Source organism: Synchytrium microbalum (assembly GCF_006535985.1).
Source record: "Synchytrium microbalum strain JEL517 chromosome Unknown SmJEL517_scf0039, whole genome shotgun sequence".
Classification (NCBI taxonomy): domain Eukaryota; kingdom Fungi; phylum Chytridiomycota; class Chytridiomycetes; order Synchytriales; family Synchytriaceae; genus Synchytrium; species Synchytrium microbalum.
The window spans coordinates 82,410-101,644 of NW_022158388.1; the positions used below are offsets into that span (position 1 = coordinate 82,410).

The window sequence follows — 19,235 nt, forward strand, 5'->3', positions numbered from 1 at the left end:
TGGTTTTACACACATGAAGAGACACATATAGTCCCTTCCATTTTAAACTATGTTTCATCATCCACACACATATAAAGGGTAGTTTTTCAATCTAAAAATCTTGAAATCTATCTACTTCCTACATCCTGGGTTGAAATCTATGATGCCTTCTTGGGATTTGGGATTCCTTGAGCGCCACATATGTATTCATAGTAGATAACTTGCCATACCAAGATACCTAAGATGAATTGGGAACGAAGGAGTCGTTTGTTGATATAGGATTGAAGAAAATGACAAATCCTTGCAATGCAAAAAATACAAGAAGTAAAAGAAAACATACCAGGTAAGATAAGACCAGCAACACACCCAATCCTCATCAAAATATCCGTGGTCTCGACAAACGACGTAAAAGATCTAATAAATCCACACAACCAGCCCATAATAATCGTCAACCCTGGAATCGAGTCTGCCCGCTTACGGACATAATTGCCGTACATGAGCGTGAATACAGGGACAAGGCCCAGTGGTGCGTTTACACCCAAGAAGCCCTGCAATATGATTATGGGACCGCCCCACAGGACGGTGTATGCGAATACATAGAATACAGCAATACCAGACAGGATGGATAAGACTACCACACGACTATACTGACGTGGCGCTTCCTCGTTCGGGTCTGGCACGACAGTGGACGCAGTCGATACGGCCATGTATGATGTTTCAGGACCACGTAACTGCTGCAACCCCCACAAGATCATTAGAAAGATATTGGTGACTATAATTCCAAACCCCTCGCCAAAAGCAGTCCAGAATGTCCCAATCCGGACATTATACAATGCTATAAGCGTCCATCCAAACAATTCCACAATGGTGGGTATCAATGGGAGATCCATGCGTGCTTTGGCTGTCGACAGCAGCGATATAATCTGCGGCAGTTTGGACGCCCAGCCCAACAATACCACACTCATTCCTAATATCCGTGCTGAAATCAAGGTTGCACATTGCACGCCTGGTGCAGACTCAATCCAGAACTCTTTTGTGCAGTCCAGTTCGTGGAAGACCGGTAGTATGAATCGTATTATGGGTAAGAGGTATGGCTGTATGGATTTGGGGATTAAGGGGAAGCTGGGAAGTGCTTGGCGTATTGCTGGAGTTCCTTGAATGATTGTTACGTTTAGTGGGGTAGTTATGGTTCCATTGAGCAAATCGAGAGATCCTGTGGACGGAGCTGGTGATTCGGTTGCTAGGATTGCTGCTATTAAGGAGGATACGCTGGGGGTGGGTGATGGTGCTGGTTTCGCTTCGATTCCTACGGCTGGAAACGGTGGTGGTGGTGGCATCCTAGGAGAGAGTGGGAGGGTAGGTAGGGCATGAATGAGTGATAGTTCTGGAGTGAATGCACAGATGGGCCAGTAACTCACCTGTATCTCTTGCGTTTCTTTTTAAGCTCTAGTTCTACTTCACCGTTTTTGTGAATTTTTGGAGAACCCCGAGCTGCAAGTCGAAGAACGAAAGGAAAAGTTTATTTCGGTTGGGTAGAAAACGACGGAATCACGATATTCAGCACGTTCGAATCGTGATCTGCATGCACAATCGTGCTTGTGGAGCTGTTTGTGTGTGTTGAGCCTCATTGAGATCATCCATTTTTGGACAACAAGGTGGAAGCTGCAGTCATCACACAATAAGCGTTCGCCTTTGAACGATGGAGGTATATTGATTCAAATGTACTCAAAGAGGTATGACGTGCTTCGGATCGTCAGAACTACGTCGTGAGTGCTCGCAATTTCGTGTTTTATGTGTCAGTGAACACAACTTCCCCGTATGTTACCATAGGTGACGCTGAATCACATCTTTTATTGTTTAGTATTGCATAGCTGATGCAGCAGTCTACAATGAACGCTCTGGTTGGTTCGTCATGTCTTGATCGTACTAGTGCAATGATCCTCCACGGCTCGAACACTATAACACATAAGTCTCCAGTTCACCTTCTGCATCAAGTAAGATCTGATCAGTAGTGTCAACAAGACACTTCAGTATCTCAAAACTCTAGAAATCTCAATCTGCACCAAAATCTTGCAACTGCGTCAAACACCAGGAACCTATTAGCCAAGTACGAATTTGAAGGTAGGAAATTTTACGTATGTCTTTTGTCACGTAATAACGAGCTGAAGCAGAATAGAGGGTCATTAACCTTCTGGTTGCTGTCCAAATAGGCCTTTCACAGTCGCAATCGACGAGCATTCATAGAAATCAGGACCTCCTGAGAAGCTAGCTACACAAGCATTGGATTTCCAGCATAGTATATATTGAATACAGCGTCGCCTCTGGGTCGTCTAGGTCGAGACGAGGCTCTATGCTCGATTCTCCTCTTCAAATATTCCCAACACAAAATCACGACACAAGCTACCTTAGTACAGGACGAACAAGGACAAGGCAAAGGAGGCGGAGCACATCCATGACAGTTAGTCCACGTCCACGCGAATGATTGAATTCCCATCAAGAAATCCCACTAAAGCTTGGTGGGAAATAACCCAGCCTAAGCCAAATACTCTAAATTTAAATGGAAATTCAAGATTGAAGGGGGAAAACAGGACCAGATTGGAGGACAGATTATTGATTTGTTACTACGGACCTAGCACGGACGCTCTTTTTTTGTCCTTCTCCTGAAAGCACGGTTGAAATGCAGAGGTTTTTCTACGAATTGCACTACGAACCTCCAATGGCTGCGCCGACGCCGTAAGGCATCAGTCTTTTTCCTCGTATTACAATCTGTCCAAATAATTTACATCTTGGCATCAGGATGACCTCGTTCAAATGTTTCTGCGAGTGAATAAGACACTAAGAACCGGAGCCGCGACGATACGACTGTAGACACCAAAGTTCGTGCCCGCAGGAACGTTTCGAGCTTGTTGCGTCGAAGATCAAATATAAAATGTGTAAGAAATTTTGATTCAGCTATGGGTGGACACACAAAGATGCAGACTGCTATGGTTTCATCATTTCAACGTCGATCTAATAGCCGACTACACAACCCATCACAGACGAGCATAACCCTCTTCAACGAGCCCATGCAGATCTTTGCACTTGAATGCTGGAAACAGTCCATTGTCTAGTGGTTCGACAATTGATTTTCCAGTAGCGATTGCAAGTTGGAAGTCCAGACCTCCAGTTCTTGGTTGATCTCCTTTCTTTTCAGCTGCGGCTTGTGCTGCTTGTAGCTTGCTGACTGGAGTATAAGCCACGGTGAAGCTGATTTTGAATTTCCGCTCGACGGCTTGCAGTAGGTCGTTGAACGATGCTCTCTGAGCACCAGCAACCCTCATAGTCCGGTTTTTGGAGATATCAGGGTGCCGCAAGGTTTCTACTGTATATTTGGCGACATCTCTCCTCGATGTGCTAGTTGTAATTGTTGGCTTGATGAGTTGCTGGCTTGATGAGTCCACAAACCGAAACTACAATAATAATCCAAACTTACAAAGTCACAGGTGCAGCACCATCACCTAGAATACGGGCTGTTCTAGCCTTGATATCAATCCCAAGTACTTTCCAATAATCTTCATCCCCAAAGAGGCCACAAACGATTATAGTATATTCCTATTTCTAAACGTGTAAGGATACCACAATTTTCGTTGCGATAATCAAGATTAAATACCAGGCCAGAGCTCCTCAAAGCTTTCAGCACTTCTAGCTTTGCTGGATTGAACTGGAAATTGAATCTATGTTTTGAAGGAAGTGAGCTAGGGGACACCATTAACGATGCAATCGCATTCGACCTTTCATTGTCAAATCCGAATTCACTGGGAATAAATCTCTTCACTTTGGCCAGCTTGCAAGCAGTTATAATGTTGACCTGCTCTATCAGCGTCCGGTGCGCCACAGTTGATATAACGACATCGTTTCCATGAATGACAGTGGTTATAGACGGCACAGATGTCACGTCACAGGTGTAGATCTTGGCCTATGTTGGATTGAATTGATTAGATGGAATGAGATTGATGCTTTCCAAAAACGATAATGATCGTGGTTTACTCCTTGAGATCTCCATTTGTCAAATGTTGGCTTCAATTCCGCTTTCTACAAGAGTGAATGTGGCCGTAAGCACATTAATTCACTGTATTCTTGAGGTGAAGGAGAAGATTTAAGCAAAGACTTACAGAGTATGACTCCTGTCTGGTCAAAACGGAGACTTTGAAATCTTGTGTTGCGAGAAGCTCCTCGACGAGAAAACGTCCGAAGCTACCAGTTCCGCCAATGACAGCGACTTTCTTATAAGCTGGCGTACTCATATTCCTGCTTTCTTTCGCAAGGGAAAGCCAAATGGCAGTTCTTAATAACCCTTTGGATTGACGCAATATCGATTTCAGCAGCACTTAGAACGGCTCAATAAAGTTTCAATGAAAGTAATGTATTGTATTGTAAGCGATCCTATATAAAATATCATTCCTTCTTGACAGCGCGCTTTCTACGTGATTTGGAACCACTTCCAACTTTAGTTGCGCCAGCTGCTGCAGACTTTTCCCTTCTCGATAACTATTCAAGATCGCTTGTTAGAAATGAATCTTGAAAGAAGAAGGATGGCAAAATATAACTTACCACACGCATAGTCTTTTGCATTAGCTCTTCTCGAGTAAGTGGCCTTTCGTCACCTTCGTCTTCGTCATCTTCAGAGTCGTGATCGTCACTGCGAGCAGAAATAGAGTCAGAATGCCTTTTGAAGAATGTTTTGATGAGACACAGCAGCGTTCTTACCCAGTGGAAGGAGCAACAATGGTAACTGTAGCTAATGGCGCAGATGGACCAACTCCTAATAGACCAGCACCTTTTTCACTACCACTCAATACATCACGAGGAACAATTTGTTCACCGTCAGCACCAACAACGGGCATTCGTCGAGGAGACAATAAAAAGTTGAGAGTAAGCAATTGGTTTGCTCGTCGTTCCAAAGCAGCCAAGAAGGCCAAAACGGTGGCGTCTGTTACAGCAGCACCAGCTTCTAATAACTCTGAGGATGGGGCACGTTGTGGTTTAGGTGGTACGGCTACATTGGTTGTAGAAGGAGCTACATTCTCCTGTGATGCTGGTGCCTCAGTAGGGCTGGCAGCTTCTTCTTCTGATTCGTGGATTGGCACAATACCAACGTCAGGAAGGTTGCTGCTTGGTGATGCTTTAATGGATGGTTGTGGTGGTTCCAAGGCTGGTAGTTTTGTAATAAGACCTTCAATACCACGACGTAAAGCATCAGCGGCACCAGCTAATTCTTGTTCAGCACGTTCATAGTGCTTGGATTTTTCTTCAAAGCTACGAAGACGTTCCTCCAAGACACTAACTTGTTGATGACGTGTTTCTTCAGCAACTTGCATATCAGCTTGTACGGATCGAATGTCCGCACGGACTGCATCGACTTCTGCAGCAGCTCGTTCAGCTTCACCGTGAACTTCAGCAACGTAAGCAAAGAGCGAGAAGCATTCATCTTCAGAGGCTCGGAAGCGCTCAACGAGAGCACTAGCATCAGCACATCCAGTAGCTTGACGAAGTTCAGTCAGAGCATTCTCGTGTATCTTGATAGATTCAGCCAACGCTTCTGCGGATGGGAGTTTAGCTGGGAGATGGTCCTTGTCATTTCCAGCACGACGACCTCCATGGTCATCCTTCATACGTTCAGCAACCTTGGCAGCCATGAACTCTTTGAGCCTCTTGTCTTGTTCCAAAGCACGATCGAGTTCCTTGATTTCTTGAGCGTATGCAGAGCCTTCCTTTTCGGCACGTTCTCGAAGAGCTACAATCTTAGCTTGCGCTTCATCACGAGCCTCGTAAGCTGCATTTGAAGCTTCAACAACTTCAGCTACACGGCGTTTTTCTTCCAACAGATCTCGTTCAAACTTGCGGTGAAGAGAGTCGAATACTAGACGTTCACGACGTAGAGAGTCAATGGTTGATCGTAGAGCCTTGTTAGCAGTTAAAGCCTTGTTGTATTTGATCAAAGCCTAGTGGCGGAGATATGGTGAGTCAAAGGATCTCTGAATTCCCCCCACGACAATCCCAAAATGATACCTTGTCTAATCGGTTTTCCAAAACTCGAATTTGCTTATCGACAGCTTCAGAGTTGAAAGAGCCCACACCACTTCGTTCTCCTAGCTTCTTCCTTTGAGTATCGACTTCGCGATCCATGTTGTTGATAGATTCGTCCAGAGATGCGATTTCAGCAGCAATTTGGCGAACTTTGCGTTGGTACATTTCTGAATGGAGAACAATGAATTAGATATGAGATTGCAATGATTTTCGGAAATACAAAGGTTTCATGATCATACCAGCTTGTTCAGCCATAGCCTCTGCTCTTCGAGTAGCATCACGTTTACGAGGATCTCCGTTTCGTTGCTGAAGAATAGCTAGTTGATCTAGCAGCTGTTGATTATCACGCTTTAATTTCTCCACGTTGGCCCTATTTGACCAAAGTCAATTCTCCTTGATTCTCCCAAATCTTAGAAACAAAAATGTTTGTTCCCACGAACCGTTGCTTGGTGATTAAAATGCGTGATTCTTCACTGTAGGCTTTTCGATCACCCTCCATAATCCTATATTGGCGTTGCAATTTCTGTAATTCAATTTCAGCTATATGCATTATATGTTAGATTCTCACGAAAATGAAGGTTGCACTACATTGGACGCAAATGACAAGACTCACTCATTCCATCACTAATATCTGTGTCACTGCCCAATGTCGACTGACGAGGCTGGGTCATTGCTCGTGTTGCCATTTCCTCTGGTTCTTTCTCTCTCTATATATGCACGACTTTGCTTGTTTGATTGGAAAACAAAAACGACAGAAAAATTTCCGACACAAAATAAGTAAGGAACGAGCCAAATTTGCACAGTGATGTTTGTTCTGAGCACACTTTCGAACTATGTGATATGATTTGACCACACAATTGTTTCATGCAAAGTCAAGAATACACTATATTTTGAGCAAACATCCAAAACTACCAACTCGTACGTCAATTCTGGAAATATACAGCTTTCATGGATCTGTTCTGTCTACAATTGGAGGCAGACTATATATAAACCTGTTTGGTGTGTTGGAGAAGAAGTTGATTCCTTGCACCACGTTTGGAGTGCTCCTGGTTCCAAACGAATTCAGCAGATCTGTCATAGGGAGTGACGTATTTACACTCCAATACAATGCAAGACTTCCTGTGGTGTAAGGTGAAGCGAACGATGTGCCTGATGCAGTTTTTGGGCGACCATCAAGTCCCAAAGACGTGACATTGGTAGCCTATTTAAAAGATTCGTGCTGCAGTCTGACAATCCTGAATCCTGTTGTGGCGCTGGACTTACTGGTGCAAAGATATCAACACAAGATCCAAAATTGCTGAATGTGGATATACGATCCGCTTTGTCAGTACCTCCACAAGTAACGGCGGCAACAGCACCTGCTGGAGAGTATTGACAAGCGTCTGGGCACGAGAAGTGTTATTTGACTATCTGAAACAAGTCTTCTAAAACAACATACCTTGCGCACTATTCCCAGCTGCCACCTATTGGTGTTGAGAAGTGTGAGGCATTATTTTGACAACGAAGTCTTCTCGAAACAACATACCACTACTGGGATGCCTAAATGGGAAACCACATTCGTTGCAGTATTTATTGCTCTGGAACTTGGGGAAGCTGCAGAGATGCTGCTTTTACGTTTCAATTGGACTCATTGACTCAGCACGACAACGCACACGAGCACTAACTTGATGATACTGGCATTTCGAGAGGAGTTCCAAGCACCAAGAACAAATTCCAACCCACGAATCAGACCACTTGATGTTCCAGATCCTTCTGCATTTAGTGCTTTGACTGCAATCAAAGTAACTGCAAGGGGATTGTTGGTGAAATTGAGGTGCATGATGATGCAAACACTTGATATCTACCATTCTTCGCAACACCGTATGTGTTGCTTCCAACAATGGCAGACACGAATGTTCCATGACCATTGTCGTCCTGTAAATTAGATTCCAGGTGGCTTGACTTGATTTGACCGAACGTATCAAAATCATAAACTCACAGTGTTATTTGCTGAATCTGAATCATTCAGTACATTGGATCCCCAAAAAGCTCTAGTTCCATTGCTACCAGTGAATTCAGAGCTATTTACTTGAATTCCAGTGTCCTAAAAGTCATCCAGTGAGTATGTTCGCTTTGGACATACGAGAAAATTACTGCTTACAATGACATAGACCGTCACACTTGCGCCAGCTGTTTGTGGATATTCATATACTTGGTCATCTTCCTGTCGTCTTTGATCGATACGATCCAAACCCCAAGAAGGAGGATTTGGTTGCTTGAATGTGTATCCTGGGTGGTTTTGATTGATCGTCATGATTTGGTCACGTTCAACATACGATACATATTCATGTGCAGCTATTCGTGCAGCTTCTTGTGGTGTAGCTGTGAAGGTGAATCCATGTAGTGCTGCGTTTGGAATGGCTGGCCTCTGTACACACAAACGCAACATGGCATTTGCAAAGTGATGAGCAGCAACCTTGTAATCAGCGTCTGTATTCACCGAATGGACATCGAGTGCAAATGGACGAGCATCATATGCATCATCCAGCAATGATTCGTAGGAACGTGCGACTCGACCAAGTTGGAGGTTGTTGGAGAGTGGTTCGTTCGAGAACCGAGATTTCAGAATAGCAATATATGGTTCTCTGGGCGAAAATACGGGTGCTCCAAGAGTGTTAACGATCAAGAATGCAGCAAGAAGGATGAGCGATCGCATGTTGAATCTACTGGAAACAACAAGAGATGTTGGAAATACTGGATTTTCTACAGTACGGTGAATACAACTCTGGAATGCCTTGCAGATCGATTCTCTTGTCAATATTTGATACGGATTCGAGTGTTGTAATAAGGTGACGTATGATTCGGTTCAGTTCTTCGACCGTTATGAGTGTGTTTAGTGCGTTTCACGTACCTTTTTGATCTGATACACTACTGGATGTGTCTCTCAAGAGGTACTAGCCTGGGATTACGTGTGTACACCACAGGATCTCCTGTTCGTTTTGAATCGGAACTGTGATTTTAAAAAGCTTCAAAAAACTAAGCCATCCAGTTTTGACGTCTCAACGCAACGATGAATAGGCCTGTTTTGGAGCTGTTGCTTATCATATTTGGATGCTCATTGGTAGCAAGATGTGCCGTATATCAGTAAGCCCAAGTTCAAAAAGTTTTTTAAACCCATCTATTCTCATTTTTCGACGATAGTGTTCCACTGGGCGAAACCAACGATGTATCATCCGAAAACAAAGTGGCCAGTGCATCTGGTCTGACAACAGATCTTGGAGTAGTGAGTCATGTTTCTTCTCTGGGCTTAAAGTGCTGAACTAACCCAAACCAACCTTAGCCTTACATTCAAGTTGGGTTTGGAACACCCGTGCAAGTCTTTAATGTGAGCCAGTTGTGATCTAATTTCGGCTTTTCAGTGTACCGAACTCAAAGCTTGCACGTACCCACAGCTGTTCTTGGCCACTGGACCGACTTACTCTTGGGTTCGATCTGCCACGTGTAGCTCTACGAACTGTGTCGGGTTGACGGGCTATTCTTCCAGCAAATCTTCAACGTACCAGCCTTCCACAATCTCCTCCATCGTTTTTGACTCGAATGGTTCTGGAGACTCGGCCACTTTGGTGTTTGGGACCGATACTTTGAGTTTGTTCGGATTTAGTGTTCCCAATACTCTACTTGGCAGCGCTACGACGATTGCCAGTACTGCATCACTAGGCTCTGGAGACGGATGTGAGTTTGAGTCCTCGAATAGAGAGAAAATGCGAGGTTTTGTGACCCGTTCGTTTTCCTAGATTTCTCGTTGCCAGCCCCGCTTGGAACCGCAGATGGTAAGCATTGCTTCGAGTTTTCGGGCCCATATCTTTATGCTGAATTTTGAGTCTACAGATTCATACACGATCTTCGGGGCTTTGAAGAGTGTGTTGGATGCGCAAGTAGTAGGACTCTGGTATAATATTACAGGTGGCAAGACATGCTGTTCTGTCGGACTATCTAGAACGTACGCACAAGCATCATTTGGTGGTGTAGATTCTACTAAACTTAATGGAACTGTCCAATGGTATGTTAGCAATTGTCTTATTGGTCAACATGTTGTTTTTATCTGCGAGCGTTTGCCCTTTTGAAGAAAATGATCTAAGCGTTGATTTTCTACTTAGGACATCGTTACTACCAATAGACGCAACCAACCGATATTGGCTAATCCAAGTCAACGGAATCCAGATTAGTGGAGGTAGCAATCTCATCCCTTCTAATCCTCTAACGGGAGTACCATATCAGGCGAACGTCGCAACATCCGTTGCGCGCTTCTTTATACCAGTTGTAGCTTTTAATGCTATTGTAAATGCTACAAATGCCCAGTCGTACCCGTCTGTGCCAACTACCTTCCAAGTAGCATGCACAAACATATCGAATTTCCCATCCATAGCTGTCACGATTGGCAACAACTCATACACGCTTCGCGGTAGCGACTATACCTTCACCTCTGCCGGACAATGCTTTCTGATATTTCAAAATGCTACGACCGACTATCTCATAATAGGATCACAGTTCCTATCCTCGTTCTATTCTGTATTCGATTTTGCTGGTGCTCGCTTTGGACTGGCTACACGGTTGGACTCGACGGCGCCGGCACCGTCAGGACTTCCAGCTGTATCAGTGATGTCAAGTGGCAATAGTAGTATCAGCAACAGCAGTAATAGTGGTGGAGGCGCACCAAGTTTAAGTGCTGGTATTATTGTAGGTATTGTCTTGGGGTCTGTATCAGCCGTCGTCATTTTCCTGTCGGGCATAGTGTACATGAGGTCGAGAGGTAGACAATATTCTCTGACAAACGACAAACCGGACACGCCTGAAATGCGACAGGAATACTATGCCCGTGCAAACTCCCTCTCGTCGTCGGAGGGAGCAGTATCTAGTCATCAAGCGTCAAGTGGGAATGAAGGATCTGGAACACACAACACATACGTAGGATCAGAACCGGACTATGCTTCTCCAGTGCCAGTTGGAGCTATTCCGATGACGTGTGTTATTGCGTTCGAGCCAACAGAGTTTGATGAGCTTGAACTGGACGTTGGAGACACCGTTTATATAAGGTATGCAAAGTTTATATTTACGTCGTATGGTTTAGATGTTTCTGACAAATCACGTACATAGCATCTCATATGGCGATGGATGGTGCTATGGGTACTCTCCTCGGCTAAGAAAATCCGGAGTGTTTCCTCTCTCTTTAGTTACATCCGACCCAGCTGCAGCTTCTCTGACACCCGCAATGGAAGGGCGACACGCTCGTTCAATTCGTACAGCGTCGCTAAAGAACTCTATGAGGAGATCCGTGCCCGTAAGGTCTCTTGAACGGTCATTAGGAAGTTTCGGCACGAAATATAATAAGAAACAGCCTGCGCCAACCATGTAATACCAAGCTTGAGTATACTAGTACTAGTTATATATATTTAGTTTTGTTTGTATAGTAAATTCTCAAAAACAGTTATGGAATCACACACAAAAACAAGAATCAGTCAATCAGTCGCGATTTTCTACATCTTGGAAGCTCGAAGTTTCCTTACATCTTTTATACGCTACGGAGAAAACGTCATGAGCTTACTGCTGACGGCTAGGCGCCGAGTGCTGGGATGCTTTTTACCTCCAAGAAGAGAACATGCTCCAAAATCATCAACTCTTTCTCCTTCTCTTTCTGTTCAGGAGACAGCTTTGCAGAATGCACCTCTTTGGGACTTTCAAAAGGAGATCCTGGTGGGTCTGGTGGAGGCCTTTCCCCACCCAGAGACAGTCGTTTTGGTACGGGTGGTTCAGGGTTGCTTTCCTTATCCGCGTCTTCAACAGCCCCAGTTACGCATTGTATCCTTTGCTGGCTCGTTGGAACCTACAAAACTCACAAATATCAGACATCAAGTCAAAAGCGAAAGAGGTGTAGGTACCTTCTGTTCATGCTCGTTGAGAAGCTGGATTGCTCTAACTCTAACACCCTCTCCAATGCCACGGAGTTTACTAATCAGTTCTCTAGCCTGAGAATGGTTTACAACCAGTCTCTGAAATCCGTCCCTGTAGATGTGATCTTTTATCTCGTCGAACTGAGGCTTCAGGAGCAAAGGAATGATTTTGAGCATTGACACCCGTGACAGCCCGCACAGCAAACATAGCAAATCGAAAGTTCCTGTAGTATGGCAATAGAAGGCTGGCCTGTCCAAGTCTAGCCATGTCATCAACCTCGGTATCGGTGGTGAATTTCGGCATGTCTCATTATCCAATTCCAAAAGCTTGGTCAGTGGAGAGAATGACGACCTAAATCTGTGGATTGACACTACTGCTGGTGCTTCTCCAGTTAATATGTGACGAACGACCGATGTATATGGGAATTCTGCCATTGGTGTAATCGTGGTTCTCTAACTTGAGAGAATTGTGAGTTTGTGGTCAAAGCAAGTGAGCAAACAAAGTCAACGAATCTCCTACTCGTACCTATATCTTGAACTCTTTTTATGCTCTACGTCAGCTTCACCTACTGCCCTTTATCAGATTGCGCAACTGCGACCAATGGGAGACTTGGACCATTCAACTTTACTTTGGATCGGACGTAATCATTGAAGGAATCACGTACAGTTTTGAAGCTTTCACGTGTCAAAATTCAGGCAACTCTTCTTTGAGCTTGTCAAAGGCTTAATAGCTAGCAAGTCGTGAGTGATTGTCGTTGTCGTGTTAAACGTTTTAACGTCATCAGCAGAAGACCGAGATCATGGCCTATGCATTTGATAGAGGAATAGCAGTAACAGAAGTCGAACTCTCTAAAACCGCTGCAAAGTACTCTGGCGTTGTGAGTCCCGAGGTAAGCTTAAGCTTGACTTCATGGAAATCGCACGATGCACTTTTGGCGGGCATAAATACCAACCTTTGCTCACCGCATATGCATTTCTGACTTTAAATTTTCATCTCGTAGTGGTATAACGGTGGATCACCTCATGGGGGCTACTTGGCAGCTGTCATCTGCAACGTTGGACTCAAGTTTTACAATGGAAAGCACCCAGACGTGCTCTCAGCATCAGTTTGGTTCTTACGAGTCTCAGAAGTCTCCAAGCCCTTCACAGCAATTGTATCTGAAATCAAACCTGGACGGATGATATCAACATGCTCGATAACACTGATGCAAGTAGCGAAACCTGGCCAGCCAGAGACGCCATTCTTGTATGGAGTATGTACTTGTGGAGACATTGATCAGGAAAAGGGTGCCACCAAGTTACTGGATATAGCATCACCGCCCGTGCCTAGCCCGTCCGACTGTGTTGAATTGGAGAAAAGCTATTTTCCACCACCAAATCAGCTGAAATACCAGGTAGATGTTAAAGCTGACCCTGCAACACCGTGGGACAAGACGCGGAAGGAGGCTCCAGCGACGCTTCTCAGGAACCAAGTCATGAAATTTAAGGATGACAGACCTCAGGATCTACTGTCAGTGGCCTTTGCTTCAGACGTGCTTGTACCTATAATGATGCTCCTTGGTACGAACATTATGGATAATATTGGGCTCGGTGCTTTACCAACCATGGAGTATGTGTTTCTGTTGTGCGTGAATGTATTCGAGAGTCTACTCACACCCTTTCCTGTGTGTAGTCTTCACATTCAGTTCAGGCAAAAGCCAACTCCAGGAACCAAATGGGTTAAAGTGAAGATGTTCTCTCGTTACTTGGTGAGTTTGACTGTGGTTTACCAATTTCAGGCAGTCTTGCGGGTGGAAAATCCTGTGGTTTTTTTGTTCTTTGGACTGATAAGTTTCGTTTGTAGATTTCCGGTAAGGCAGAATCAGACGCAGAGATATATGACGAAAACGATAGATTGTTGGCTATATCTAGACAGTTGGAACTGGTTGGAATTGGAGGACCGCAACCATTAGCCAAAATTTAAGCTACATAGATTATATTACTTAATGTACGAGCTAAATTATACAGGTGCTCGATTATATTGCAAATCTCGTCGTTGCCTTTACGCCTTCTCTGTAACCGTAGTACCTGTGGTTGTTGGAGTAGTTGATGGCTTGTCTATGCTATTTCTTTCTGTCCAGGACACCTCATTTGTCACGGGTTCATCAATGCTAACTACTCTACTTTCAGGTATTTCCTCTCGCACAACGACTTCCTCCTTCACCACTGCTTTATGTTCGTGCGAGACTGCTGATGCTGCAGAAGGCCGTTGATCCTTACCCCAACTACCCATTTTTGATGCCACGTTTTCAAGTTCAATAGCGACATTACGATCCTTGTACACAAGTTCCAACCCAGCTTTTGCTGGCAAGGCAACACCATCCATAAAGGCCTTGCATACTATATGGTGTGCAGATCGTTCTTCGATAGTCCATTTGGACCGTCGTTCATCCCCGAATTTAGCCAAGAGCCCCGCACACGAGATCAACGAGTCGTTTACTAGGCTGCTTATAGGTTTTATGAGAGACATGGGTGCCAAAAGTCGAAGTTGATTATATGCGGCAAAGTAGGCATTAATTAAATGGGCTAACGGTGGATGACTTAATAATGAGGCAGGAGGAGTAGTGGATGGCCTAGATGTTCCAGTCTTTCCATCACTGGTAGTGGAGGCAACTGCAGTCTTTGTAGTCAGTCCCTTCTCACCCAAGTCTTGGATCATACGTTCAAATCGATCTACACCTGCATTTACTTCATCTTCTATAATCCGTTGCACGGCATCTTCAAATAATTTACCTACTACCATACGGAAATCGATGCCGACCCGACCTAGTGACATTCCATAATACATACATTGCGTCAATAGAGATGATAGCCGTGAGGTATCTCGTATATTGGCCAGGTGCGTTGTTAGCATGGTTACTAGAGTTGATACAGCATGTGCAGCATATGACGATAAGATGGTACTTGTAGATGTTTGCGTTTCTCCTTCTCCGTGCGAACTACCATAGAGCGAGCTAGGTGTAGTTGGTGTTAATGGTGGTAGTGACGATGAGGTTGATATCGGGGTATCCGAGAATATAGCTCGATACTGTGCTACTATATCAAAAAAGTACTCTCTAGATATTTCTATGTATCGGCGTAAAAACTCTCCCGAGTCTCGTTCACCATTGAGTTCATGCAGCATGCTTCGTAGAAAGGCATCACGTTGCTGTAAAAATAGAATACGTAAATCTACTTCCGAGTACACTGACAGTCTCCTCAAGTAACCAACTACTCGAATACAGAGTGGCAGTTTGACATTGGCACTCAACAGTTTGACCAGTTGTTGCACCATGGTCCTTTTAATAGTTTCTACTTCTTCACCTATACCTATTATCAGTTTTGACTGCGGATGTCGAGCAGACAATCTCATGACGTATGTATACAGGTCCATAGCTTCCTCATAATACCCCGATCTTACAAACGTCTCAGCTAATTGTGGTATTTCAAGCAATTCTAGTAATTTACCATGCTTATTGAGCAGTGTAGCATATACAGCCTTCTGGGTTAGAATGGTAGAAGTCGCATTCTCCGAAAAGGTATTACAAGATGCCTCCAACGACGGGAAGGAAGCATCCAGCTTCTCGAGATGTGAATCTAAATTATCAAATCCACGCAATACATCCTCTTCACACGTCGATGAAGTCAGAAATGACTTATATTCCGAGTACGCCAGCTCTGATAATTGTGCATCGACTGATGCAGATTCAGAGGCCAGTTTGGCAGGTAGCGATAATAGAGATGATAATGTTTGAGCTGTTAGAGAGTCTACATATTCAGCTACATCTGGGTCTCGGAAGATGGGTCTGTCCAATTTTAAGTGTGTTGATGTCGACTGATTTGCAGTTTCGATCAACAGGCCAATCAGAAAACCGTGTCCATGCGATGTAGCTACATCTACAAAGGCTATCTTCACTGCGTTAATACCGGTTTCGGCGGTGGTATTCAAGAATGTGTTGATCATTAAAATCAGTCGCTACAGCAGGCACTTACACGACGTTCGACTTTGTATAGCATCGTTGACGGGCTGATGTATGCTTGTTCCACTCGATGATGCCATATTTATATCTCAGAGCTCGAGATCTAGGTTGTTCTTGAGATGAGGCTAAAGCAAATCGATAGATTCAATATTTTGGTTTGTTTTTCCATGAACTACCCATCTCTACACGACTATAGATAGTGAATACATGATCATATAACTGTTATTGAGACGAAGAGAATCTCGTTAGCCACTTGATTCGCTTCCAAAAGTCAGATCATCAAAACCAAGACCTCAGCTCATCGCGATATACAGGACTTTAGCTGCCAAAATGAAATCCGCAAAGCGACCATTATCATGATATGATATAATTCAACAGGAATCCATCTTCCCCATCCTCGCTAACGTCTTGTTCATCCCTCGCAGCAAACATTCAAACATTTTGCACCAAATGTAAACCTGATGTCAAGATGCTGAGCAAGAGAGTGTATTATAAGATAGAAAACACTAATCTATACCATCAGATACAATGTGTCATCAATACATAGTCACATCCATGTACAACAACCACCAAATCACAACGTTTTACTTTTTTTGAATTTAATGAGTTTTTGGCCCGAAGGCCAGTTAAAAATTCCTCTAAACCAGTGGTCTAGAGAGTAGTTGGAGTATTGTTTGCAATCAGCAATAATCGAGACTCAGTAAGAACTTCAATGTCGTCGATACACTCCTGCGAAAGGTTAAGAAAAAGGAACAAATGGGCGCTCCCAAAATTGCTGTGAGAAATTCGGTGTGGCTTGTGGTGTGGCTTGTAACAAGGAAAATCCTGCGATTAGATGTGACGCGTGGATGTTGCATATGACAAGGGTGTAATGCAATATTTGTATCTCTCACTACCTCATCATCTACTGGAACGTGCTGCGGTGATCACTTGCAGCGAAAATCACGTATAAAGTCGTGAATCAGCCCCGTCAAATATCTTGATGAGCAGATTGACCACCTGGAAGCGTATAATCACGATGCAACATGCAACTTACAACTTACAGGATCCACGGATCCACTTTTTCAAGACCTCAATGCAATCAACGGCATGGACTTTCGGTAAGAGCGCAAACCAGTCGTCAAATGTCGTCGTGTGCTGATGACACCAACAAAATCCAACAGTCGCGCGATTTTCTATGCAACTCGGCTCTTTTTTCTATTTAACAGTTATCTACAAGATATATACAGCTGGAGCAACTAGCAGTAACAGGATTACACAAATGCATTGCAGGGTCCAAGTTATGGAATGTTGATGTGATGGGGCTGAAGAAGTAGAAGCAAAAGAAGCGATTTCCCGTGTGTTGTATCCTATTGCTTTCAATACGTGCATTCTAAACGTGAACCGAAGTGCAAAAGTTAGTCTCAACAAGCACTTCGTGAGAAAGACTGCAAACACATATACACCAAACGCTTACGTTTGACTTCCTATGGGAAATTGTCCACCAGTCAACTGAGTTAATGATACGCCAGCTTGAGCTTCAGGCCTCATGAGAAATTCAGCTTTGTCTGTATACATCTTTTGATCCGTGTGCTGTTAAAGGGATTAAAAGTGGCATTAGATATTTGTTCGTCAATCAAATCCACATAATTCGAGAGAAGGGCTTACGGAGATAGAAGAACCTGTTCGGAAAGGAGTATACGATGTATGCAGCGTCAGATTATCAAGGCCTGATACGAACGACACAGCATCACTCTGTGTAGCTACTTGATATAAACTAGCAGCTGTAGCATATCCTTTTGTGGCTTTAAATGCAGTTAGCCAGCTATCTAGTGGCACTTTACCCATCGTTGGTGTTGGTGACGGTGCACTGAGTGCGGTTGACGTTGTGGTAGACAAAGTGGCTGCAGCGGTGCCGCTTGGAGCGTAGGTTGGAGCAGCAAGGGATGGGTTCGGGACATCTGCAGATGGTTTGGGAGATGGAGCTGGCGATGGTGTCTTTTTAGCAGAAGCAACTACGGCTCGAGCAACTAGTGCCTTTGCGCTAGCTGTTGCTGTTGGGCTGGGTGTGGGAGCAACGGCTGTATATGCTTGTTGCACTCCGAGATTTATAGCTTCCAGTGCAGTTGCGAACGTAGACGAGTTGGACGTTAGATACTTGTCGAATATGAGACCTGGATACAATCCTTGAAACATGACTGTTCCTGTGGAGTTGTCGAGATTGAGCATTGGTGTGAGGACTGGTAGTGTTGTGTTCCCTGTTTGCATATATGTTCCAAAGCCTGATATAAAGCCCATCCCGTGCAATAATTCGTGAAGAGCTCTAAATGTCTCGATTTGGGTGAGTCTCTCTGAAACAGTGAGGATGAGTGGAAGGACTTACACGTAGTAAAAGTCATATTGATTACTGGCAATAGGTGTCTTGTCATCATCAAACCAAAAGTTGCCTGCGTCAGGATTAAAATGTGCAACAATGTCTAAAGAGGTTGTGCGTAAGTTTCCGAGTGCGAAAACGACTGCACCAGACTTCTACATGCCATTTACTCTTACCCCATTCCGACCACCCTAAACTAGCACTAGTCATCTGCTTGGCCAATGCCTGTGGATACCAATAGTTGTCATCAGCACCAGACACTCCAGTCAATGTCCAAAAACTAGCCGCGGAAGCAGATCCAAGCGTGCTAATCGCACCACTAGGCTGGAAATATCCATGCACCAAAATCGGTCTCCCACTACTTATAACTATTCCCTGCGTCAAGACATCGACAGCCTTACGAAACGAGTTGGATGCCTTTGTACATACAGCCGTCGTAACAGCCGTAGCACATTCAAATAGAGATACGAATCCGCTCGTCGTATTGCCGTTTACTACTGAGTCGAATTCGTGGGTGACTAGACCAGTGTCGGCACTATATAGGTGGTGCGTTCCTACAATGTCCTCTACTTCGGCTGTACTAGTTTCCATCATTCTGCTCGACAGCCTCCTCTTGGCCCTCTTGTATCCTGTTATGCCATTATCAACGGTATCAGCCTGCACGTAATGGGCACGATCTTGAATGCTAAAATCACGATCCCAACGTTCCGGCGTAGTTGCCGACATTGAAGACGGTGGAGTATGCACTCTATGTGAGAGTGAGGCTATTGGAGATCCATATTCTAGTGGTGCAGAAGTGACGGGGCTTGCACATAATAATGGCAAAGATGTGCTGGTGAGCAGCAGACTGAGGTACTGCTTTGATTTAACCATCTGTCCGACCCCGTTCGCTTCTTTTAGATCGTGTGTCTA

The 19,235-nt window shown here is 44.3% G+C and overlaps 4 protein-coding genes across 4 annotated transcripts; all 4 read right to left on the reverse strand.

Annotated features, from left to right (window-relative positions):
- Window positions 1–137: 137 nt before the first annotated feature.
- Window positions 138–1,316, reverse strand: SmJEL517_g04958 (uncharacterized protein; the record flags this gene model as incomplete). Its single annotated transcript, XM_031170886.1, has 2 exons — window positions 138–217; window positions 320–1,316. 2 exons carry the CDS (start codon window positions 1,314–1,316, stop codon window positions 138–140), a joined length of 1,077 nt encoding a protein of 358 aa, XP_031023127.1.
- A 3,097-nt stretch (window positions 1,317–4,413) lies between these two features.
- Window positions 4,414–6,731, reverse strand: SmJEL517_g04959 (uncharacterized protein; the record flags this gene model as incomplete). Its single annotated transcript, XM_031170887.1, has 7 exons — window positions 4,414–4,506; window positions 4,570–4,657; window positions 4,726–5,960; window positions 6,028–6,212; window positions 6,285–6,415; window positions 6,486–6,585; window positions 6,659–6,731. 7 exons carry the CDS (start codon window positions 6,729–6,731, stop codon window positions 4,414–4,416), a joined length of 1,905 nt encoding a protein of 634 aa, XP_031023126.1.
- A 260-nt stretch (window positions 6,732–6,991) lies between these two features.
- Window positions 6,992–8,740, reverse strand: SmJEL517_g04960 (uncharacterized protein; the record flags this gene model as incomplete). The annotated part of the gene is made up of 8 exons (XM_031170888.1): window positions 6,992–7,246; window positions 7,309–7,427; window positions 7,484–7,508; window positions 7,571–7,584; window positions 7,720–7,830; window positions 7,890–7,959; window positions 8,024–8,128; window positions 8,186–8,740. 8 exons carry the CDS (start codon window positions 8,738–8,740, stop codon window positions 6,992–6,994), a joined length of 1,254 nt encoding a protein of 417 aa, XP_031023142.1.
- Window positions 8,741–14,013: 5,273 nt separating this feature from the next.
- On the reverse strand, window positions 14,014–15,954 carry SmJEL517_g04961 (uncharacterized protein; the record flags this gene model as incomplete). Its single annotated transcript, XM_031170889.1, has 1 exon — window positions 14,014–15,954. One exon carries the CDS (start codon window positions 15,952–15,954, stop codon window positions 14,014–14,016), a length of 1,941 nt encoding a protein of 646 aa, XP_031023143.1.
- Window positions 15,955–19,235: the final 3,281 nt, after the last annotated feature.